Raw genomic sequence first — 26663 nt, forward strand, 5'->3', positions numbered from 1 at the left:
TAAATCAACATTGATGTTGTGATCTTACCGGGAAAAGATGGATTTCTGATATCCAATATTTAAGACAAAATAAACATTTTACAATTGGTACACAAATCGTGTACCATAATGCGTTTCAGCGCTAATTGTAATAAGGGACTCGAAAAACGAGGCTAGGCATATTTCACAAGTCATGTCAAACGGTGATGCTATACTCTTATCTGGAGAGCAAGCCCAATAAATAATATCGGCGTAGACTTATAATATAATCAGACGCTAGAGATTAAAATTCGATTGAGAATACTGGCGTATTTCGCAGAACCTAACTAATTAAAAATTACAGTAAAAACAGAAACGATTGAATGTAAATCAATTTATACATTCATATTACATTATTGTATGCGTTGCGACCCATATGTGTCAATTTCTAGGTCCCAAATATTAGCGACTTAGCTCCTTTAAATACAGTTTTGCATAGTATCGGTACTTTTGATTTTATCCCAAGTGTAGTGTCAGTATAGAATTCGCCACTTGTCAGGGTCAGATCTGTTTCCGAAGGCCACCTGCAGATTTCCCCAGGGTCACGAGATGTAAACAGGGTTAGAGAACGTGATTGTTGCCGAGTATTGCGGTTTAGAGTTAGCACCAGGTCTTGGGTTAGGGTTAGCGCTAGTCCTGTATTGACATCTCATCAACTTGAGGAAATCTGCAGGTGGCCTTCGGAAATAGACCTACAGCCTTTTCAGTGATGGCAAGAGACAACGTATAGTCCTTCGGATGTGTATGTAAAAGAAACGTTGGCAGCTGGAATTCCGGGCAAAATTTCCCTTTTTGGACACTGTATAGAGTACATACCCGTCTTCATTAGCCCAGACGGGACAGAAGAAATGAACACTGGGTCAACAACTTTCTTCAAAAAGTCCTACTGTAAATTTCATCATACTAGCTTTAAAAGTCAAATTATGACCGGAAATATAAAACGCCGAAACGCTTTCGAAACTTACGAGCCCCAAAATTTTGGAATTCGACTGGGTTCTTCCTTCTACCCTAACAATCTCGCCGAGTTTTAAAACATTCCATCGGGATCCATTATCACATAAAAGCACAACATAGTCCTTTAAAATACCATTGCGGTTGCGGGCAGCATTTTCATTAGTGGAATATGTATAATAATATTCTACAGTTTAAGACAAATACTATAGTCTTTCCTACAGATATAGGAAAGTACTATAATATTCTGTAGATTTATGGGGCAGTTTCTATCCGAAAGTACCATAATATTCGTAGATTTATTGGGGAAATTTCTATAGGAAAGTACTATAGTCTTCTGTAGATTTACTATAGTATTTTGAAGAATTGTTGGGGAATTTCTATAGGAAAGTACTATAGCATTCTTTAATTTTATGGGGAAATTTCAGTAGGAAAGTACTATTCTGTAGATTTATTAGGGAAATGTCTATAGGAAAGTACTATTCTGTACATTTATTAGGGAAATGTCTATAGGAAAGTACTATTCTGTAGATTTTTAGGAAAGTACGAGACGGTTTGTAAACATCTAAAAGAGGCGAAAGGGTGCCATACCATTGAACATTTATATGTCAATAAAAGTATTCTATATATAATTCTAAAAACAATCGGTTATTTATTTAAAGCGTAATTAATTTGTTTTAAAATTATGATTCTTATTTCACAATTAAGGGGTTTTGGAGACTAACAGATAGCGTAAATAAAATGCTATCTAGATTCCTAGACATGTTGTCAAACCATCAAATATATTAATTCAATTCTTTTTTTTACATATTTGGCCAATTCTCTACATAGTCAGGCATAGTTAACCAATAAAATAATGAATAAACGACCATCCCGGGATTTAAAAGACCAGAACTCGCTCCGACTGGGTGGGGGGTGTGTGTAATGACTTAGTGGTCGAGAGTGTCACGCTTCGATCTCTAGCTCATCGGTCACCTCTGGCTTCGGGTTGTGGTTTCGATTGCCGCTCTAGAGTTAGTTTAGAGAGATAGAAAGACATATTTTTAAAGTTCATCTAGACTTGTACATGTGTTTATATAGCTATTCCTGATATAAAACGTAATTAAGAAGAACAGTGTGTTCCTGAGTTACTACAGAGATATATTGGAAATAGTTCCATTCTGTAATAACATAATTTTGACAATATTGAGTCTATAAGTTTAATTGACTATCAAATATTACACTAATGTTTCTGGTAGCATTTGTTGGTTTTACAGAAATGCTGTCGATAGAAATAACATTATCTGAAATCATGAGATAATGTGGCTTTTATACATGTGTAATATTCTGTACAGGCCGTAGAACTTTATAGTTACATTGCGGAGGTCGATCGCAGTCATGTTTGAAAATGGAGTTTTGAAAAGTATGCTAGTTTTGCAGCGTGTAAAATGACTGATGAGTCCTGGGACATTTCTGTCAATATTTTTATCAAGCGGGCATGACCGGCATATATATGGCCGAGGTGGATCTCATGGTTTGGACTGTTGACAAGCTGTTTTTATCCATTTTCGTATTTCCCAGATACAGGATTCCAAATGGCTCTTAATTCAAACAAAAGCATCTTTAATTTAACATCTGCATAAGGATAATAGATATTAGGTATAGAGACGAGGTATAAAAACTCAACAGTATTGGACCCTAAATAGAGCCCTGTGAGACACCGTATAGAAGGCCAAGTCTTCAGATGATTTGTCAGTGATAATAATAGATTGTTTTCCATTAGTTAAAAAAGTATTTGTGCAAGATATACTGAAATCAAATGTCAAGCAGATAAGGCAGCCAACAAGTCCAATAATATAAGTATACAATTCTGGTTGTCTGAGTGAATTGACAGGAATACGGCATAACATTGCATCAACAATACTTCAGTTCTTTTGAGACTACATGTATATGGGTTAGGTCTAAAAGCCAAAAACCATTGCAGATTCCGTCATAGATTAAAGTAGCTAAGTCTCTAACTCAATATCGTCCAAAGTCTTCGACATTGAAAACACGAATTATTTGTCACTTTAAATCAACATTGATGTTTTGATCTTGGGAAAAGATGGGCTTCTGATATCCAATATTTAAGACAAAATAAACATTTTACCTTTGGTACATGAATCGTGTACCATAATGCGTAACAAGGGACTCGAAGAATGAGGCTAGACCTAATCCACAAGTCATGTCAAACGGTGACGTCATATTCTTATATGGGGAGCATGCACAATAAATACTATCGGTGTAGACTGGAATAACCAGGCGCTAGAGGTTGCCATTTGATTGAGACTTCTGGCGTATTTCGAACATAACTGATTTGAAGTTAGAGTAAAATTGGAAACGATTGAATGTAAATCAGTTTATACATTCATATTACATTATTTTATGCGTTGCGACCCATTTGTGTCAATTTCTAGGTCCCAAATATTAGCGACTTAGCTCCTTGAAGTCACTTCCAGTAGGGGTCTTTAGCAGTGGGAGGAAACCAGAGGCCTTTGAGAAATTCTATGAGGTTGGGCAGACAACCCTATGATCTAAAGCGCATACATTAGATCACTTAACCCCCCACCGCCTCTTTCAGTTTAGCTGGAATAAAGTAGCGAAAATAAACATGTGATTGATTTTGTTTTATTCATCAAATGAAGTGTGGAAGCTAGTGAATCTATTTATAGAACAGAATTAACATGACAGGAAGAAATAAATATAATAGAATAAAAAGTCTTTTCACATATATCATTCCAATAATAACTAATAATAATAGTAATTAATACTTTAAAATAGATTTGATAAAACTGTTCACGCTATGTCCACTCACCGAGCACACCAGACCTTCACACTAAGCATAAAAACTTCACCCAGAGAACACAGCACATATATATTTTATCTAAAACTTAGTTTTAAACACATCACACTAATTCAGCAAGTACAATAATTTTGATATGTAAATAATAAAGATATTTATTAATTGTTATATTATTTAGTAATCATGACCATCCGGTGGTCTAGGGAGTTGATTATGGGCTTGCCTTGTGAATAAATGTCTAAGTAATAATTTATATAACATTTGAAGCCAAAATAAAGACCTGCAATAGGAAGATTTATCTCTTACTGGGTCGACCATTTATTTCTCCATTCACTTCTTTTATACTGTTATATATACATACCGTAATCATAGGCGTAGGAGGCCAATCTCAGTTCAGGGTGCTGCTGCCCGAAAATTTTCTTTGTCACCCAAATTTTCAGTATGAATCAACCATTTTAACTAAAACGTGTATTCCTCTTAAGTATTATAGTATTCAAAATGTTAACTGTGAGCGATTTCATTTTACAATTATATTTCTATATGGTCTCATTTTGATATTTGATGCCGAAAAAAAAAATGGACAGGTTCACCAAATCTAGAGGGGGTCTGTAGTGAGTGCACCCAGCCCACCCCAACCAGCTCCTATGCCTATGACGGTAATCAAGATAATAATTTGCATAGTTCAATCGACTAAAATCTCTCACAAAATAAATTGCTTCTTCACATCTTATTGAACATAATTATATCGGTTCTCCAATAACCAATGGAAATTGAAGAATTCTGTGTCTAAATCTTTTATGGAACTACTAAAATTACTCAGATGTGCATCTTGGCCCTACACCCATTTGTAATTAATGGATTATGAAAACAATTCTGTATTGATATATAACTAATATAATACTTTTCACACAACAAAACAAATATAGAATAATAATATATGTATTCTATCCAGGTATCCCTCCAGTGGTAGCATTCCGTACTACTCCACCACTTAGAGTGGGTTAATAAAGACCGGCATACAACTTACAGCGTGCTGAGGGACATTTTGCCTGGACAGCAGCACTACAGCCTACTCTTACATAGAACTCCAACTGCCAAAGAATAGAACGGAATGATATCACTGGGAACACCGAGGATATATGTATTCATGAATGTATTCACGACATCATCCGATATATACATTGTATATGATGCTTTAGAAGCCAAATATGTCAGGGCTCATCTTCACACCATCATCTAAATATAGCATTAGAACCCAAGGCTTGGGGAAGATGGCCTGAGCAACGTTGTTAACAATTCCTCTTGAGTTAACGAAAAATCTGAGGTCAAATCAATATTTTTACTAAGAATCTAAAAAGCGTTCAAAAATTTTTCAAAAAGATATGAATGTTTCGAATTTCATAATTAAAGGCAGTCAAAGTGTCCATATTTGGATGAGGGGTTCAGTGGTGAAAATATAAACATATGTGAAAGTCCTGTCAATCGATTGAAATTCTCAATAAGATGATTGAATTGATCTCTGACCTTGTAACTAATCTTCTTTATTTTTGGTGTTACTAGGTAACAGTTATAACAGTTGAAATAAAATATTAATTATTCTTAATAGTTAAAAAATATAAAAACTTAAATTCTAAACAAAGATAAATAATAAACGATCATATAAACATATAAACCAGGGAACACAAACCCTCGAGCCATGGGGTCTGATGCCCCTTCCTTCTATGGCAATGCATTGGTTTTAAGGTTGTGGCTGTCAAGCTAAAAAGGTTTGGGACTCCTGATAAAAATAAACAAAGTTGTTGTGATAAACATCATAAATGCATCTTTTCTCAATTCCATAACACTGGGATTAGTAATCACTGATGGTACACTGGTAATATTCGATTAAACAGTTCGGAATTGAATTTTCTCATATGGAAAATGTGAAATTTAAATTAGAATTAGATCAAATTTTGAGTTGTGAAAGGACAATTTCAATTCAGAATTCAGTCAAATTATGAGAAGTGCAATAACAACAGGTGTTGAGCAGTGGGAGGACCCACTGGATTGCACAGGCATCCTTATTCCTTGTCGCATATAAGTAAACCAGGCCACTTGAATCCATGACAGACCTTATCATCTAAAGTTCAAGTATTAAACCCTTCGACCACTGAAACCCGCAAGAATTAACAGAATGCTGATGGATAGTGTACCTGAAGTGAACTATATGGAGGTATACATTATAGTAAAATGTATGATATGCCTTTCTTTGCAGTAAATATTATCTTTGTCTTTTAACATTGATTTGAGTTGTTAATCTTTCAAAATCGCATAACCCTTTTTTAAACATAATGTCCGGAAACCCAGATTTGACAGTACACACGTCAAACTCGCTAAACACGAGTGGCTGGAGTACACACGTCAAACTTGCTAAATACAAGCAGCTGGAGTTCATACGTCAAACTTGCTAAACATGAGCACATGGATTCCCAGATTTGACATTTACATGTACAACGTATCTCTTGTCATGACTTTGTTTCCGTTATATCCAGACATAGGAATCCAGTATATAGGCTGCAAAACATTCAGGGATTTGACGGTCAAATGAACACGTTTGACCATGTATGTACATGCATATACTTGAATGTCATTACGCTGAATTTTATTATCATAAACAAACCAGAAATATCTTGATCTACAAGTTCAAAATTAATATTTACATGTATATGTAAAAACACGGATGAAATATTCTTTTAAAATCGAGAATATATAATTTAATCATTGGTCATTGATATTTTTACAAAAACACGATTTGTTGAAAATTTGTTATATCTTATTGTTACAAATGAAGCTCTCACATGATAAATAACGATAATACTTCAAGAAAAGATATCCAAAAATTAATACAGTTTATCTCTGCCCTATTTAAAGAATAAACATTAATAGAAGACATCTGTATACTTAAGCCTAGATATAAGGTACCTGTCAGACTTTGTCAAACACCTGTGACAGGTGCCTTATATTCATCAGGTTTGTATTATTAAATGCTTTTGAACAAAATGCATCATCAAAAATTCTCTCTGTGACTTTCCATAAAAATATGTGTAAACTTCAATGACATTGATGAACCATAAACTATAACCGAGAAATTTCTTTACTATGGCTATTAATAAACTATGTTTCTAGGATTCCCCTAAGGATTTATACATCTTTAAAAGTGCAGTCTATAACTAGAGAATCAAAGTCATTCTGTCAATACAAAATGGTATCTATGATGGAAGATGGTCCACCTATTTGCCTTATATGTACGCATGCAAAATATGGTAGATACGATAACAGCGACTGACTTCAGCATTTAGCAAACTCCTATACTCTTCTGTTCAAATGACACATTAAATTAAAGACAGCCAGGATGACTGTGAAATTTTTTCAGGATTTTCTGGTGTGGTTTCCCCTTGTGACTGTCAGTGGTGCAGGATGCAAGACCCGACAAGGACAGCGTCTAGTTGTTCAGATGGGACAAAAAAATAACCGGAGGCCCCATGTACACATTGACAGTTGGAATTTTTTTAATGAAACGTCGCACTTGAACGGGGGGCACCAATGTTTTTTTCTGGAAGTTGATCAGAGTAGCTAGCATTAATTCCTATCCTTTGTTAAAATATAGAACCTGTTGGATCATCTCCTTTAAGTTTAAATAATTTATACATCTATTATCAATAAAGTACTACTAATATATTTTATACATGTATTATTAATAAAGTACTACCATAATATATTCGATAATTTATGAAACATTTAATTGAGCAAAATAAAAGTGGAAAAAATGGAAGGTACTTTCAAATTTCTATCATAGGACTACAGATTGTGTCTAGACTGTTTAACCCTTTGGCACCTGTCACGATTCGGTTCTAGGTACTTTAAATTCAATACCCCAGTTCGGTAAACATGGTACATAATTATTTAACCATTCGCTTTCTTCCCATAGTCAACTACCATGCAGAGTAGTTCATATGACAAAAAGGAAAGATGGCTTCCGGCAATGAACCATGTGACCCGCCAAAATTATAGAAATGATCAGCAAATTAATAGCTCGAAAATTGGACGATCAGCATCAAAATTGAACGGTCAGCTTTAAACTGTACACAATTACAAGTTTGATGACTTTGGGTGATTTTAGACAATTTTTACGAATTTTCAAACACAGATTTGATATTGTGAAAGAAATTGGGGCTAAATGATACTAGGGTTACAATGTAGACAATTCGATTCTGTAATTTGATTTTTCATGGTGGTTACACATATCATTCTTTCCACATAAACATTGTATCTGGATGTAAAAATATTATTATATATATATATATATATACATGATAATATTGATTGATGTTCTAGATAAATGTACAATATATTATTATATAGATGTATATATTTAATACATAAACTTTAAATAAATAACTACAACAGGTTCTTGATAAACAAGACTAAACTAAGTGGTTGCTTGTGCTAGAAAATAGTTAAAATATAAGTCTGGATATTCTTTACGATTATTTCTATAATTATAATTCTACAATAACAAATATTATCACCATTTACAATACCCTCATACAACAAAATTTATATGGAAAACAATCACATATAGCACGTTTCGATAAGTATTCTCTTATTGTTTTCCTGAAAATGAAATGAAATGAAATAGGGTTTAACATCCTACTGTTCTGCACCGACTGGGCTAATGAAGATGGGCATACACCATACAGTGTGCTTTGAGGGAAATTTTGCCCGGTCAGCGGCACTATGGAATACGCTTATATCGAGTTCCAACTGCCAAGGGATCTTTTACGTGCATGCCAATGTATACAGCTATCCTTGTCAGGCCCTCCATCCTGCACCACTGACAAGGGGAAAACCATGTCGGAAAATCCGCATGAACTTTTTCGGGCAATGCAGGGATCGAACATGCGACCTCCAGGCTAGCGAGCCAGCGTCTTGCCCACTTAGCCGACGTGACTCCCTTATTGTTTTCCTTATCTAGCACTTGTCGAAATGTTGTGTTATAAATAAGTGATTATTTTCCATATAAATAGTGTTTGTTTTATCCCACTCAAGGATTATAGTTTAACTTACTTCATGAAAACGATTAAATGCCCTTTAATTCTGACCAGATTTTTAATAATGTATTTCATTTACAGGAAATAAGTATATCACTTCATGTGATAACGACTTGTGAAATCTTGTTGAAACATCAGTGTAATAAGCCATAGTAGTTATTATCCATCAATAGTGTTTTAATTGTTTATGTCCCAATTACTATATGCCATTCAAAGAATCATAAAGTATCAATCAAAAATCTGATCAAAATACAGATCCAGATCTATATTTCGTTTCGTTTTTTTTATACTTTCGATGGCCTGCACTATATGAAGATCTGAAGAGCGCATCAGGGGTCATATGAGCGACTTTTGACCCTATGGCATCAGAAATTGATTAATCAATCAGCATTGATGTTTCTAGTGAGATACCCACAGTCAACCCCTGCAGACGATATGAACTAGCCAGCACAACCTCTAAGTGTTGTAAAAATATTTTGATGTTTCTTTTAATCTGACTGAATCCAAGAAAGAATATTATCTCCCTTTGGTGTTTTGGTTTTGTTTTTTTATCTAAATGTTATATTATCAATTTGAATGCATTTTAGTTTGTATTGAGCCGTGAAAAAATAGGCATTGGTCACCGTAATTTTGTATGTGATGAATTTACTACATCTTAAAGCCTTTGTTTACTTAAGATGATTTAATAATTTTGATTCTACAGATGGACAACGATAACTCGATTGGTCTAAAAACAACACACATTGGAACAAAAAACAATGCTAATATAGTTCTTTAAATCTGATTCAGTTGTCTTAAACAAACAAACAAACAGACAACATAACAAAAAATCTAGCCACTTGCCGAATTCCATAAACTCATTTATAATTTATATACTATTCTCAATACTACAGTTGAATCAATTTATCTCAAATAACTTTTAAGATTGATATATATATATCAATTGATGTTAAATTAGGATTTCTAAATAGTTTTCTGTATTAAGCAAACTAAAATTCATTTTTTGTTTTATAATGTAGGGCCAGGTCATTTGGCCATCACACATGTCAACTCTCCGATAATCCCATATTATTACCAGAAGACCTTAGAATAGAATGGGCACAGTAACCATGGTTACCATCACAATCAATAACCATGGTAATCAGTAACCATGGTGACCATTGCAATCAGTGACCCTGGTGACCATGACGATCAGTAACCATGGTATCCATTGTAATCAGTAACAAAAAGGTTAAAACAAATTATTTTCACAATTGTTTCCACTACTTACATTTTATCTTAAATATATTTAGTAAAATTTAGTTTTGTTTGTTGTCAACTAGGAATGATGGAGACATGATCATCTCTAACTATACATGCGCGTAATATCGCTTCTGTACTTCTCTTCAATATTACGACGTTTTAACTTAAAGGCGTCTGTCACGAGGCCTGTATCCGGGGTCCATGTATCATTAACTATCTTGATCTTTTGTGGAATTTCAAATTTTTCCAGTTTTGCTGAAAGATAAAATAAATTAATCTGTTTTAACTATGTTGTCAGGTATTCAATTTACAGATTTTGTTGTATCTGACAAAACTTTAGGCAATACCGAACTCGTAGTACCTGACATTTTGATCTTTGTGCCAGGCATGTATTAATAATAAAACAACCGTGCCAGATAAAGTGACAGCCATCCGAGTGATTGTGCCTGACAAGGTCTGTGCCACATGGCTTATTTCCAAGCTTCATAATGGCATGTATTCCTAGAATGAATCAACAAATATCAGTAATGTGATGTGAAAAACATGTAATGAAGCAAGCCAAAACCTGTATACGAGGGTACACCATACAGTGTACTATGGGGAACATCTTGCCCTGACCGAGGTGTTTCCTTCTACTCTTTATCAAATACCGACAGAGACAGAGAAATGGGGTTTAACGTCCACTCAACACAAACTAGGTCATATCGGGACTAACACATGTTTCAACTTTTTTTCAATAATTTGCTTGAGCGTAGGGGTCTTTAACAGTGAGATGAAATCGGGGGACCCAGAGAAAACCCACTAGGTTGGACAGGCTATGCTACTCCTTGTCACATTCAAGCGGGGAATCGAAATCACGCCACATGACTCAATGACAGACCTTGTGATTTCAACAGGACGTGCTAACCCACTAGATCACCCAATCCCTAAATACAAGTAGCCAAGGTTTCTTTTATGTGTACGCCAGTGTGTACATGGGACCTCACTTTTCATCACATTCTAAGGACTAGATGTGGCTCTTTGCCAAGGGCCCAAGGCTCTCACCGCTTGGCACTGCTGATGCCAGGAAACCGTGCCGAAAGATTCTAAGAAACACTGAGATCACACCGGGGACCACCGTGGCTCCATATCTTGCGGAACTTTCTCTGCCAACAGTTGGATTGCGCCAGTGCCTTAATCAGTTCGCCACTGCAGCTTCTGATGTAAAGTAACGATTAAAAACACTGAATTTATCAATCATCACTACTTACATTTTATACCAAATTCTGCTAGATTTTTCTGTACTGCTTTAAGGAGATCTGAATTCTGTATTAACTGGTTAATATCAGTGCCATTTAAACTCAGATCCTTAGCAAACTCAAGCAGATTTTTGTGATTAGGAACAACAATTGCAACCGTGTAAAGTTGGCTACTGTCCGCGCATAAACAAATCTGTTCAATCAAAGGGTTGATCTTTAATGCAGTTTCAACTTTAGATAACGAAACATATTCTCCATGTTGTAGTTTCACTAAATCTTTCTTACGATCTGCAAAAAAGAGAAAGTTTATTTTAACTCATATCTCTACGCGTAATTTGCAATTTTTGGGCAAATATATAATAAATTATGGACACATCTAGACAATTAGAGCTTTTTCAATATCAATCTTATTTAAAGTAGAGCTGTAACAAACCTTGAACCAGCTGAATGTATGGAAGGCCTTAACTCAAAAGGCACATGGGCCCCTTTACATGTAGGATATGGAAGCAATTAAATTTCTTTAATCACTTTCCCATCTCAAAAAACAAAGTAGATTGAGCTTCTTGCATATGACAAACTCCTCTCGCAAGTTTCTTATGAAACACTTATCTGCGATATCTGCCTTCAAATATTGTCAGCCCCTTCCTCGATTGAATTAAAACTTTGTGGATGTATGACTCACCTATGATTCGTAAGTTACCGTCCTCTTCGAATTGTCCAATATCACCGGTACAAAAATATCGAACTCCTCCGATAGTGACAAAATCTTCGTCTGTTTTCTCCTGATTTTTATAATAACCCATGGTTATATTACCTCCTCCTATCAATATCTCACCACGAGGGAATGGAGTATCACTATTTGTATAATTACCTGTAAATAATAAATATCAAGTCAAATTTAGGCCATATATAAAAATATTCTAGTTCTCAGATAATCCTGCTTCGCTTATAAAAGGCTGCATGACCTTTTTTTATTAAAAAAAAAATACAAAATAAAACAGTCTATTTAATTATTGCACGTCACAGAAAGTAAATTTGAATAAATCCAAAACAAAATAAAAATCAAAACCTCCCTCCAACATCAGATTTTGGGGACAGATTGTCGGTCAACCAGAATGTCATTATTGTATCGCCTTATAGAACAGTTTTCCTAAAAGACGTTTAAAAAAGAGCTAGCTTTCCCTTATTCATTACATTTTCTAATTCCTTGTATCGTTTTCAATTATATAGCTTTACAATTAAAACAATTTTTTTTGGGGGGGGGGGGGTAGATTCACTTAAACCTGGTAACGAATGAGAACATGCTATGACTTGTAACATTGACACCTGTCGTCAATAATCAGCCAGGACAATTGGACATTTATTCACATGACAAGCCAATCATCAACTTTCTAGATTGGTACACAAACTCCATTTAATTATGGGATATAACATACTACTTTCCTGCAGTAATTGGGCTAATGAGGACAGGCATACACAACGCAGTGCACAATGAGGAAGGGCATACACGACGCAGTGCACAATGAGGACAGGCATATGTAACGCAGTGCACAATGAGGACAGCAATACACAACATGGTGCACAATAAGGACAGGCATACACGATGCAGTGCACAATGAGGATGGGCATACACGACGCAGTGCACAATGAGGACGGGAATATGTAACGTAGTGCACAATGAGGACAGCCATACACAATGCGGTGCACAATAAGGACAGGCATACACAACACAGTGCACAATGAGCATACACGACGCAGTGCACAATGAGGACGGGCATATGTAACGTAGTGCACAATGAGGACAGCCATACACAAAGCAGTGAGCAATAAGGACAGGCATACACGATGCAGTGCACAATGTGGGATAGCTTCTGTAATTAAACAATATGGAAGCAATCTTTTATGAAAAGATCTGTTTTATAGTGAACACTCAAAACAATAAAGTCTGGATTTTTCTCCCTTTTTTAATGTCTATCTATGAAACAACCTTTCAACAAATATTTCAACAAATTTGCTATATTTACCCTCTGGCCAATCATGTAGCCTGATTTCAGAGCAGATTAACGGAGCGCCAACTCTTCCTAAACTCAAATCACTAACTGCAATCAAAATATACATATAATTAAAGTTTCTGAGCCAATGTCTTACCCACAGAGCCACCGTGTCTCCCTCTCTGCTTAAAGAGATATGGTTGAATTAATTCAGTATTAACAAAGATAGTATCATTTGAAAATCTGGCAATAGAAGAGGGCACGTACAGTAAACTTTTGAGAGAGAGAAAGAGACAAATGGGGTTTAAAGTCCACTTGGCACAAACTAGGTCATTTCAGGACTAAGATATGGTACAATTTTATTTGAATAATTCACTTGTGCGTCGGGGTCTTTAGCAGTGGGAGAGAACCAGAGGACCCGGATAAAACCCACGAGGTTGGACAGCTGAATCTACACCTTGACATGTACAAGCAGGTAATCCAAACCAGATCTTATGATCCAACGAGCCCCCCCCCCTCCCGTCAGTAAATTAAATGTAGTGACTAGTATCAAAATAGTTAAAGATCTGTTTACATTCATTTACCTTCCGTCACTGTTCCAGCTCCACAAGTCTCTGTTAATCCGTAGCCTTGGCCTACAGGGCAGCAGAAACAGATATTCATAAATCGTTGGGTTGCATTTGATAATGGAGCTCCACCAGATAACATAAGACGAACTCGTCCTCCCAATAAATTACATAATTTACTAAATATCAACCTGACAAATATAAAAAAACAATGTTTCTAGTACATGAATTGAACAGAATTTAATTTCTAATCAAATGAAATGGAGTTTAACGTCTACTGTTTGGCTCTGTCTAGGCTAATGAAGACAGGCAAATGCCATACAGTATGCTATGAGGGAAATTTTGCCTGGACAGACGCACATCTAATCAACACTTCACACAGGTCATATATTTATTTACTATAGTCACAGTCATGGGCGTGGATTTAGGAGGGGGGGGGGCGGGTCCCCCCTTAGAATCAGAAGCGGGGACGAATAGGTCTCTGTCCCCCCCCCATGATTTTGATCGCAAGGACAGATTTTCAGGTTTATATCCACATGAATGTCCCGTTCTGAAGGCCATCTAACCACTGCCGTGGGTCTCACCACTGTAATTCATCTTCACGATATCCTCCTCCTTAATTGGAGGTAGTCAATTTTACCATATCGTCATCATATTACCCCTAGTTACAGCTTTCATCGAAATAACACTGGTTGGTAAACTGTTCGTAATTATTATTTTGGTTTGGTAATGAAAGGTTCCAGGGTTCGTTCGTCCCCCCCAAAAGTTATGACAAATCCACGCCCTTGGTCACAGTTTAGGGATTTTGTCAAGACAACAGTTATTTATCGCTAATATTCTTTGAGTTCCAAGTATCAAGGGCGTTCTAAACGAAATGTCTATAAATGTGTTCATGGATAAACCTGACATGTGGCAACGTTACCAGTATGGATGCAAATTAATGGTCTACAGCAACTGAGCTATTGAAGAGGGCCATGTGGCATTCTTCTTTGCTTATTGGGTTTTTCTACCCCATCCGATTGACTAGGCCCTTTTCCTTTGCCAGGTCCTTTGTCACCATTGTAACTCTCAGAAGTGGAAACCAGACATGAAAATATCCTGAGGAAACATCTAGGACCAGTATGTGAGTAAAATACGTTTGTTTATAAATATCGTTCACTACTAACTTGTTTAATATTGGCGTATCATAGCCATTTTCTAACTGTTTCTTCTTATAATCATAGGCAAACTTAAATAAGGCTCTAGCGAAAACACTTCCTCCATTTACTTTATCCCACACACCTTTATATATACGATCTAAAATCACCTAGAAATATATCAAAATTACCATAAAAAAAATATATATCTTAAACATTCAACGATAAATAAAATGAAAAGCGGGTTAAGGTTCTACTTATCTGTTCCGACTGGGATAATGAAGACAGGCATACGCCATAAAGTGTGCTTGGAGGGAAATTTTGTCTGGAAAACATTCCTACAGTCTGCTTAATTATTTTGATTTTGAACCCAGCCAATAGTATACATGTATCTAGAGGCTTTTCCTTAGCTGACCGTTTATCCAGCAGTACTAACAAGGATGAAATCAGGCTTGAGATAGGTCCTCTATCCAGCGGTACTGAGAAGGATGAAACCAGGCTTGAGGCAGGCCCTCTATCCAGCGGTACTGACAAGGATGAAATCAGACTTGAGACAGGTCCTCTATCCAGCAGTACTGACAAGGATGAAACCAGGCTTGAGGCAGGCCCTCTATCCAGCGGGACTGACAAGGATGAAACCAGGCTTGAGGCAGGCCCTCTATCCAGCGGTACTGACAAGGGTGAAACCAAGCTGGAAAATCTGAAGGGAAACTTTCAATACCTGGAATGAACCTGACATCTGCTTGTTAATGAGCCAACACACTCCTGCTAAATGACCACACTATATTAATTTGTATTCTCTTTATTCTCACAACCATACACCATTACAACACATCATGTTATTGTTTCGATGTACAGAAGACCACTGAACGCTGTCTACGGCTGTACACACACAGAACTCATTACTATTCACATATACAATGGGAATGAATATTCATGTTAACAACTCCTACTGTTATCAATTCACAATGTACTTCAGATCTATCTAGCTCTGTTTAGAAATACTAGAAATCAGAAACGGGAGGGGAACGGCAGCACTCCCTTAAGAGAGTAACAAAGGCTTGACAGACCAGTAGATCTGTGTTGATACTGTATCAAACGATGGTGTCAGCCGATGGGCAGAGGAATCCCTGTACAGTGCAGGCAAGCAGATCTCAGGACACAGTTGGGAGCAAAAAATTTAATAGTAAAGTAATATTTCGCAAACAAAGAATTGAAGATATAAGTTAAATTTATGCTTACTGGTACTGATGCCATTAAAGTTGGGCGTAAAACTGAGACATCGCCTTTACCTCCTTTCTTTATTTTACTTGATGTATCGGTTAATGTTAGAGGTGAGGAATATCCGATACATACACCATGTGATATACACGATATCTCTACAATATACAATAATACCTTATACATACACCATGAGATATCTCTACAATATACCTTATACATACACCATGTGATATACACAATATCTCTACAATATACAATAATACCCTATACATACATGTACACCATGTGAAATACGCAATATTTCTACAATATACAATAATAGTATAATACCCTATACATACACCATGTGATATACACGATATCTCTACAATAAACAATAATACCCTATACAGACACCATGTGATATACACAATATACAATAATACCCTATAGTTATTGCTATGTATATTAAACAAAATGATATGAAATAGGGTTCAACAATCTACTGTTCTTGCTCCGACTGGGCATGGAAGACTGGCACACGCCATACAGTGAGCTATGAGGGGAATGTTTGTAATATGAGAGATAAAGAGAATTGGGTTTAGCATCCACTCGACACAAACTAAGTGATATCGGAACTAACATACGGTTCAATTTTATTTCAATAATTCAATTGTGGGTAGGGGTCTTTAGCAGTGAAAGGCAGCCAGAGGACCCAGAGAAAACTTGCAAGTTGGACAGGCGACCCTTCTCCTTATAACGTACAAGCGAGAATTGATAACACACCACTTGACTCAATGACAGACCCTATGGTTTAACACGTGCACACCAACTTACATGTATATGTGTGGATCTGGTTTTTTGGTCTCATACCTATGGATTGACAGAGTTATGAGCACAATTTATGATTCATAGATTGAGTATATTGGGTCACCCAGAAAAACCTAGAACACCATTAGAGAGAGAGAGAGAAATGGGGTTTAACGTCCACTCGACACAAACTAGGTCATTTCGGGACTAACATATGGTTTAATTTTATTTACATAATTCGCTTGCGCGTAGGGGTCTTTAGCAGTGGGAGGAAACCGGAGGACCCGGAGAAAACACACGAGGTTGGACAGGCGACCCTACTTCTTGTCACGTACAACCGGGGATTCGAAACCACGCCAGTCGACTCAATGACAGACTTTAGGATACAGCGCGCGCACGCTAACCATTCAGCCATCCAACCCCCCTAGAACACCATTAGACAAACTAATCCTGTCTTAACACTATTTAAGTGGTGGACCTGCAAATTTGGAGTGAAGTTGTCAAACATCCATACTGTACCACATGTGAAATGTTAATAATATCGGTACAATACTTTTTGAATTATTACACTTTAAATAATGTACTAATGTTTTCTGGATTTCCCGATATCAAGGACCTTGGTATTTTGTCTCATCCGAATTAAGGATTGATATAAAGTGTTTTGAGTACACATGTGAATTTGAGTATTTTGTCCCATCAGAATCAAGGATTGGTATAAATGTTTTTGAGTATATCTGTAAAGGAGTGTATATAACATATCTTACCAGCGCTGAGTTCTAATACATGAGCTAGAGGTAAATAACCTATATAAATATCAGGTGGTCTGAAATATAATCATTATTATTATATAACATATACAGTCAATAATTATAACAAATATAATCATTAAAGATTCATTATGTAAGATTTAGATCTCGCTACCATAGTTCAAAAATAGATAATGAAAAATGATATATTGAAAATTTATTCAAAATATCAGCAAATCAGTGGTTCCTTTAGGAACTATCTCTGAGCGGACAATGTCCACTGACAGTGTCTATCTGTCCCTATTAGCTGCAATATGAAAATACGGTAAAATACCGCTCTTCCCCACCACTGTTCTCAGTCGGTTTTGAAACCCTTACCATCTATTGTTCACCGTGATTCTCTATTTTTCGCCAAAAGGAATTATTTCTCACTATATTTGACACAAATCTATCATAATTCAACACCATTTTCAAGTAGAATTTAGCGATTAAATAAACATCTGGTTTGTTCATGTTCAAGTCTTGTAAAGGCTGAACAGTTCACAAGTATTTTGTCGATGTTTTAATTGCCGAATTCTACTTGAAAATAGTGTTGAATTATTATAAATGTGTGTCAGCTGTAGAAAGAAATGATTCCTTTGGCGAATAAAGAAGAATCAGGGTGAAAAATAGTTGGTAAGGATTCCAGAATAACCTTAGAACAGAGATGGGGAAGAGTGGTATTTTCATATTGCAGCAATATAAGAACGGATAAGAACTAGCCAATGAGGTGCAACAGAACTTATTAAATCTTGATTCTAAAAACTATTTGTTAGTGAATTGGACCTGGAAAAGTATTTCCTGTTCTGGATTGCTGACAATCAATCACATTCAAACTGAGAGACACTCACCCTAAATGTGGAATTCGTTCACACTGTCCGGACATGCCAGACATTAAATTACCATGACTAATTAAAACACCTGTAAGCAAGGCAGATAATATATAATTAATATATAATGAAAATTATATCACTGTAAACTTTCAGGATAATGTGAAGTTACCTATATTGCTTTTGCCTAATAGTATAGTTAAGGGCCTATGTTATTTCTAAACTTATACTAGTGGGGTTCTTTAGAAACAGGATAAATGCTTAATATAGCTTTAAATAATTATAATATTTTTAAATCTAGATAATTTACCTTTAGGTAAGCCTGTTGAACCACTGGTATACATTATTACAGCTATATCGGATCTACTTGGTTTAGTTACTGGAGAGTTAACTGAAAACAAAATTTTATAAAATAAAACAAACATGTTGCCAGGCAACAAAACACACACCCAATACACGAGCCACCCATAAAGGTTGTCACATATTTATTCTTTTGTAGCTAATGAGAGTATTTACAAGAAACTAAAACTAATTAAGAGCAACAACCCTGAAGTAATTATCAACAATAATTAACAAAATTTGATATACTGCTTGTTCTTTATATAGGTTTATAAAGATGGAAGTTGCAAAAGGGTCAAGGGTCATCACTACTCATAGCTAATTACAGGTGCTTATTAATTAAAAGTCTATGAACATCATTTGAGACCATGTCAGAAAATCTCGATGAACTTTTTCGGCGAATGCAGGGATCAAACACGCAACCTCCAGACTAGTGAGCCAGCGCCTTACCCACTTAGCCACTGTGGTCCAGGCGGTGTTCAGAATACACTGAAATAACACTGACATCATGAGAAAGTTGCCAAACCATGGTGCTGCCCATGATGATACTTATTGCTACATGATTTCACTGAAGAGTCAGTCAATTGGCACTGAACAGACCAGATGTCATGGAAATTTCCCTTTTGATGGTGCCTATTGCTACATGATTTCACTGAAAAGTCAGTCAATTCTTTACCATGTGATGCAAAATGGAACTTTTATAACAATAGGTTAACTCTTGCAGTTAAACACATTTGAAATTTGCCAAACAAACAGGGACGATATCAAGATGATGACAAGGAAAAAAGCACTTACTATTATCAGGTTCAGCTCCTTTTAACTCAACATCTTTCATAGACAATACTTTAACATGATCAGGTTTTTCTTTAACTTGTGGTAATCTAGTATTTTCTGTCATGACTATCAGATGTGTTACCTTCGGCATCAGTTTTAATATACCCTGTAAAATATATATACAATTATTGAAATACAGGTTGGAAAGGGAAAAAAGGTGTATTATGTCTTCATAACACACTAAATCATTTTGGGCCTAACAAAAGGTAATTCTTTATTCAATAATTTGCTTAAGTTAAGGCTTTATCAGGCACAATATTTTCTTAATGATATTTTTAATACATGTACTTTACTTAGTTTAAAATCTGAGGTCATTTTGCGTAGATGATATATTGCTAACAAACAAGAGCCAAAAGTTCTTCCCCCCTACACCTGGCTGACATTTTCCAAAAAAGTAATTAGTCACAGAATAGTCAGATATTTTGTAAGCTGGCATTGATCAAAACTTGCATATTTCAAACCAAATGCACATTGGTGCATCATCAGCATTTTTAGCATAAAATAAATTCTTTTTATAGAAAATTTTAATAAAAATATCAACAAAAAAGATAATATTCTTACGTTAAATTTTGAAGCTAAATCTTTAGTGGTGATAACATGCGTGACCTCAGTTTCATTCACTCCATGTATTATTGCATCCTGTCCGAGTGTAGCGTACAGTGTTACAACTAAAACAATAAAACAAAAGTATAATCAGTACATTTTATTCTAAACCATACAAGCAAATCACCTTATTTATTGGGGCATTAAATGTTGTTGCTTTTCATGGTGTTTAACATCTGCTTCCACGATTCTCAGACAAGTTGTCTTATTTTTATTATCTTAGCGCACGCGCATAGGTCTTTCTTGTGGGAGGAAAGTGTAGTGCTCGGAGTAACCCCACGAGGTTGAGAAGGCGCCCCTATCTCCAGCCCACAAACACTTATACCAGGGATTGAAACCATGACCACACGCCAGCTAGAGCTCAAAGTGTGACACACTAGACCACTAGGCCATCCCAACCCCCGTGGGTATTAAATGGTATGCTTACCTATTCTAGGACACTCAATATCACTTTTCGTTTAAGGAAATTATTAAAGAAAATTAAACCAATATATAGATGTATTTTACTTACTAGGAAAGTTATATTTAAAACAAGCTTGTGCTGCTATCATCCATTCTGCCTGTGTTTCAGCAAATATAACAATATTATAACGTGGTTTCTGTCCTAAAGCTAATAAACCGCTACCAAAGTATGTCATTCTAGTGTATGCTTGTTCGTAGGTTATCCAGCTATAATCTCCTAATATCACCTGTAAAAAATATATAGACAATCAATCGATAGCGTCGTCTACAGTACCAATCTGATTAAAATTTGATTTGTTTTCCCTTTTATATTTTATAACTTTGATGGCTTACATAGAGATCTAACCAAGATGAAATGATGAAAAGAAATTCCTATCCGACAACACTAATTCATGACATATTATACCAAATGATTATCCAATCAATTTCAAATTTAGTGCTATTACTGCTATCACTGTGTAGCCTGACTAACGCTGACCAATGACAGTATGTGATTTGTCAAGCATTAGAAAGTTATGTGAGATTACGGAATAGATGTGGAAGTTTTACCTTTTTAAAAACTCGACCGTTGGGTTGTTTTTCATCCTCTTCACAGATTACCTCCCTTGTTCCAAGACAATCCCTTGTACTGTATAGCCGAACAGCTCGTACGAAAAGATCATCAAGTGTGGAACATTCTTCAAATAAAGTCGTTGTTAATTCCCCGCCAGGTACATCAACGGATCTCCATGGTGGTTCGTCTTCATCTGATATGGGCCATGCCTGAAAACAGCAAATGGAATGAGTTAAAGGTCATACTTTGGTTATATTGAGACTTGCCTATGGTAGGGTGACCCACCATAAATAAATATCTCCAAATATCTCGACAATTACGCCACAATATTTATATATATGCCAAGCCTCAAATCAGTTTCACACAATTATAGTCACTAAATAAACGATCATGTTGTACTTAATAAGCTATGACCATTAATCATCTATAAATATTAGACTGAAAACTGGTTCCAAGTTGCGTCCATAACATCCAGACACTTTTGAGTAAAAGATAGGTTACGTGCCCTTGTTTTGAAATTAGTCTCGCTTAACCAGTCTATCGACCATTCTACGTCTGATTGACAGGTCGGGATAATCAAGACTACTTTTTTACGAAACATAACAGAAAGCTAGAACAAGAAATTGAATTTAGAAATAAGCACTTTAGACAACTCAACAATTGTTTTAAGAAACTTGTAAAAGTAAAATGAAACTACTGCTAGTATCATGTTCCTGCTAAAGAAAGTGATTCAGAGATAGTATTTGTACTAAACCAAAAGATGCCGCTCTTAACGGTACAGTTAATGATAAAGCAATTTAAAAAATAAAACAAACGTAATTACTAAAGCTGCTGTAATAACCAAGAAGCTAAATTTTACTGCTATTCAAAATCGTCAACAATAGATTTTTTACGGCTGTAATAGTTGATATATTTGTAGAGAATTGCACGTGCCATGGCTATTTATCGACTCAAAGCGAGTGCGGGGTAGTCAGAAATCAGTTCGAGACACGCAACTGAAGCGTGCACATTTAGCCGTGTCGAGACCAATTTTCTGTAAAGTGCACGGGTCACCCTACCTATGGTATTTTTCATTTCCATGAAGGGGTGTGTGCGTTGGATCATAATTAGATCACATCATTGTGTCATGGATTCGATTCCCGTTTGTATGTGACAAGGAGTAGGGTCGCCTGTCCAATCTCGTGGGCTTTCTCTTGGTCCTTCGGTTTCCTCCCACTGCTAAAAACCCCTATGCACAGGCGAATTATTGGAATAAAATTGAACCATATGTTAGTCCCGCAATGACCTACTTTGTATTAAGTGGATGTTAAACTCCATCTTTAAACGTTATTAAAATCAAAGTCGTTTACGTACCTTTTGTCGGCGGGATTGTCGCAGTTTACTATTGGGGTCAAAAATTATATAATACGGTAGAAAAGAAACAGCATCGTAAACAAACACCACAGCCCTGATCAGACCGATCACGGCCTTAACTAAAATATCACTCATTTTCTTCTTAAATAATCATCTAGTTGAACCTGAAATATATGTATCAATATACAATATAGATGGGCACTCTGTTTCCTGATCTGGATAATGTTATTTGACTTATTGTTGAAATGAAATGAAATGGAGTTCAATGTCCAACTGGGGGCTAATGAAGACAGGCATATGTCAATATGTACACAGGACCTCGATTTTTCATCCCACCCGAATGACTATACATTGTATCTTGCCAAGACCTCTGTCCGAGATCACTGATATTTTATATCAGGCTTGATTTCATTATCTGAGTATTAAATACCTACAATCATGTTGACAGCATTTACATTTTTCTCCCATTAACGTTTTATAGATTTACATTGATCTAAATATAGAAAGATATGTATTGAGTAGTATTTCTAGAATCTTATTGTTTGACTTGTGTTTGTCACATCATGTCAACTGTCAGCAGTAATTGACGTGGTACGACAATCAATAAACAATAATTGCGATCATCTAGTGATAATGATGTACTAAGTGACAGCAGAAAGACTCTGACCTCAGAAATCATTCAACCGTTTCACACTGAAGAAAAATAAAAACACAATCTAATAAATGGTGTATACACAAGTGCCTGATACAATCTGTTAAGTGTACCGTAAGTGGAATACACAGAGGTTTAATAAAATCTAATAAAAATACATGTAGGTGTATGTACACGTATACACAGGGGTCTAACAAAGTATCTCACTATTTAAGATTAATAAAATGTAACAAATTGATATTGTAAAGGAATGAAATTGTAAAGTTTAACGTCCTACTGTTCTACTCCGACTGTGCTAATGAAGACGGGCCTACGCCATATATATTGAATTTCAACTGCTAAGCGATCTTTTACGTGAACGCTAATGTGCACACAGGACCTCGGTTTTCCCTCCAATCTGAACGACTAGATACATGTAGCTGTGCTTGTCAGGCCCTCCCGTCCTGCACCACTGGATAAGGGGAATCCATGCCGGAAAAAACTGATGTAGTAGAACTCTAACTAGGATTGTTTGTGAATGTTTATGAATAAAAAGATTCATTGTAATGTGTGAATGGGACCTCAGTTTTTCATCCCATCCAAATTACTAGATATTGTTCCTAGTCACTGAGACTCTCACAAGGTCAATATAAATTGCTTAATCGGCATTTGGTACATGTATTAAATGAGAATAACACATTACACAATTTATCTAGCAAAGAATTAAGAACACCTCCTCGAAACGTGGCCAGAAATAAACTTCTAATTAATGTGTTTTCCATAATTTTCTCATGTGTCAAGGTCTATACATTGAATCCTTATAATATAATATTTCTATTAAGGAAGTCTGGAACCAAGTCACCTGCCACAATGCCGAGAACAATTCTGGTTCTGTCTGTCACAAATCCCCTGGTACTGACATTTTGTCTATTTCTTGTTAATATCTTCAATACATGTTCAGTACAAAGTTATAGGTACTAGTTTTATTAGGTAAATAAAAATGGAGTTTAGAGAGAGAGAGAGAAAAATAGGGTTTAAGGTCCACTTAACACAAACTAGGTCATTTCAGGACTAACGTATGGTTTAATTTTATTTCAATAATTCGCTTGCGTGTAGGGGTCTTTAGCAGTGGGAGGAAACTGGAGGACCCGGAGAAAACCCACGAGGTTAGAAAATGGAGTTTAACGTCATACTGAAGATTGAGTATTTTTTTTTTTTTTTTTTTTACTTTTTGAGTGAAGCCTGTACCATTACAGGCCAGGGACTGTACAGTGCAGTGGACGCTTATGGCTGGCCCCCTCACGGCTTACGGGTGGCTTATTTTTCTGCAATGTCTATATTCTGTTTTGTCTGCAGGTTTGTCTTGTAGATTTTGTTTATCCTGCACGTACTATTAGGATCCCTAATCTTTTTTGTCACTTTAGTGAATGAAGGTTAAGGTTAGACAGACGACCATGCTTTACGTGTCTGTACTGTCAATGACTTATCAATATCGTATGTTATCTAACAAATCACAGATAAGTTATTACGTGTCTTGTCACAGACTAATGTGAAGACAAAGTTTAGATTAGATTTATAGATATGAAACTTTGTCTGAGAAGTTTATGTAGCTAAAGACAGTCTTTTTTCAACTAGTCTGGGAATAATGATATTGCAATACAATTCTGAGACTGAGTCGCAATCCACAGTCCTAAATATTTCACATGGGATGGAAAACATAGGTCCCGAGTACACATTGGCATGCACTTATCAGTACCTCAAGAAAATTCAAGGAAGGGAAAAACTTCCCAGTTAGCACCAAAAAAAAAGGATGTTAAACCCCATTTCATTTTATCTGTGCCCTTATTTGTCTCTCGATCTGGTCTGTCTGTCTCTCAATCTGTCTCTCTCTCAAACATTTGTTATTAGACTTTTGTTGTACTTTTTTTCCCTATTTCATGCCTCTATTTTTTCACATCCATCAAAAAACCTCATCCCTCTTTAATACTCTGTAAATGAATACTTGACCTTGACACCCTTGCAGACACATGATACAGTAAGTCACAACAAAAACCAGTGACCCAATAAATAATTTAACTTGAACATGTGTACATACAGTTAAATGTAAACATAAAAACAATTAAAGTCTAAATGTTTCCTTCATGAATTGTACAAAAACTTTAAAGTGGCCGTAAGTCTATATGCAAGCCAAATTTATTTGTCGTCATTATTCAGCTTTAAATTATAAATTGTTGAATACACATATTAATTTAGAAATTCTAGAAATTTAGATTACAAGGAATGTCATTGAGTCAAGTATTGTCGTTTCGATTCCGACCGTTTAAGTTTAACAAAGCTGTGAAATCTGTCACTCTCAAGCAGTGATGGGATTTTGCCCGTATATTCCAGACTTGTCCGAATCTTTTTTCCAAACGCCCAAAATTGTCCGACCGGGAATATGCCCAATCGGACATCAAGACACGGTGAATAATATTCAAAATTCTAAAATTAATATAGTTTACTGAGTGTATAACTACCACTCAACCAGATTATCGTCGATAATACGCTGGATTGATTAGGTAATTAAGTGATCAACGTATTTATCGTGTTATACAGTCTATAAACCTACCTTGATTAACTACTTAATCTGCCTTGATTGACTGACTTAATCCTTTGTCGGACAATTCATCAATCTAATCTTAAACGGAAGCCATTGTTTCCCCTTTGTCGGACTATTCATCAATCCATTATAATTTTAATCTTCGTTTGTTAACCTCGTGTAGCGACTTATGACCCGAAAATACGGTAATTTTGGAGGAATTTGGAACAGTACAGATCGGCAGCAGTCGGCACACTTTCATTCTATCGAATTACGAATTTTGTAGGAATATTACTGACATAAATTTGAATACCGTACGGGAATTAGATATGAAAAATAACGAGGTGCACCTATTTTTATATTACGGACAATTTGAATATTTTGTTTACACGTGATTTTTTTGTGTGGTCTAAAAACTGCCATTTTAAATAACGATAAGAGTTATGTCCCTTTATTTTCGGTAAAAATGTCTGACAAAAAAAATTTTGAAATCCCATCACTGCTCTCAAGTTAACTCACCAATAAGTCTGAGCAAGCTGGAATAATGTGTGGCCATTATTCAGTTTTTAATTTATGAAATGTAGCAAATGCATATTAATTCAGAGATTCTAAAAGTGCATGTAAGTCGA

At 35.7% G+C, this 26663-nt stretch overlaps 1 protein-coding gene across 1 annotated transcript in view; it reads right to left on the reverse strand.

Moving 5' to 3' along the window:
- Positions 1-2160: 2160 nt before the first annotated feature.
- LOC126811940 (fatty acid CoA ligase Acsl3) overlaps positions 2161-26663 on the reverse strand; it is a 41028-nt gene continuing 16525 nt past the window's right edge. Inside the window, exons 2-11 of the mRNA XM_056098332.1 lie at positions 22826-22989; positions 21469-21681; positions 20969-21146; positions 20416-20522; positions 19816-19960; positions 18992-19072; positions 18703-18772; positions 17831-17889; positions 16608-16641; positions 2161-2230 (exon numbers count right to left, since the gene is read on the reverse strand). Of these exons, the coding sequence (XP_055954307.1) occupies positions 2161-2230; positions 16608-16641; positions 17831-17889; positions 18703-18772; positions 18992-19072; positions 19816-19960; positions 20416-20522; positions 20969-21146; positions 21469-21681; positions 22826-22960 (1092 nt within the window). The 5' untranslated portion in view covers positions 22961-22989. The remainder of the gene's footprint in view (positions 2231-16607; positions 16642-17830; positions 17890-18702; positions 18773-18991; positions 19073-19815; positions 19961-20415; positions 20523-20968; positions 21147-21468; positions 21682-22825; positions 22990-26663) is intronic.

This window comes from Patella vulgata, chromosome 1, assembly GCF_932274485.2.
Source record: "Patella vulgata chromosome 1, xgPatVulg1.2, whole genome shotgun sequence".
Classification (NCBI taxonomy): Eukaryota; Metazoa; Mollusca; class Gastropoda; family Patellidae; genus Patella; species Patella vulgata.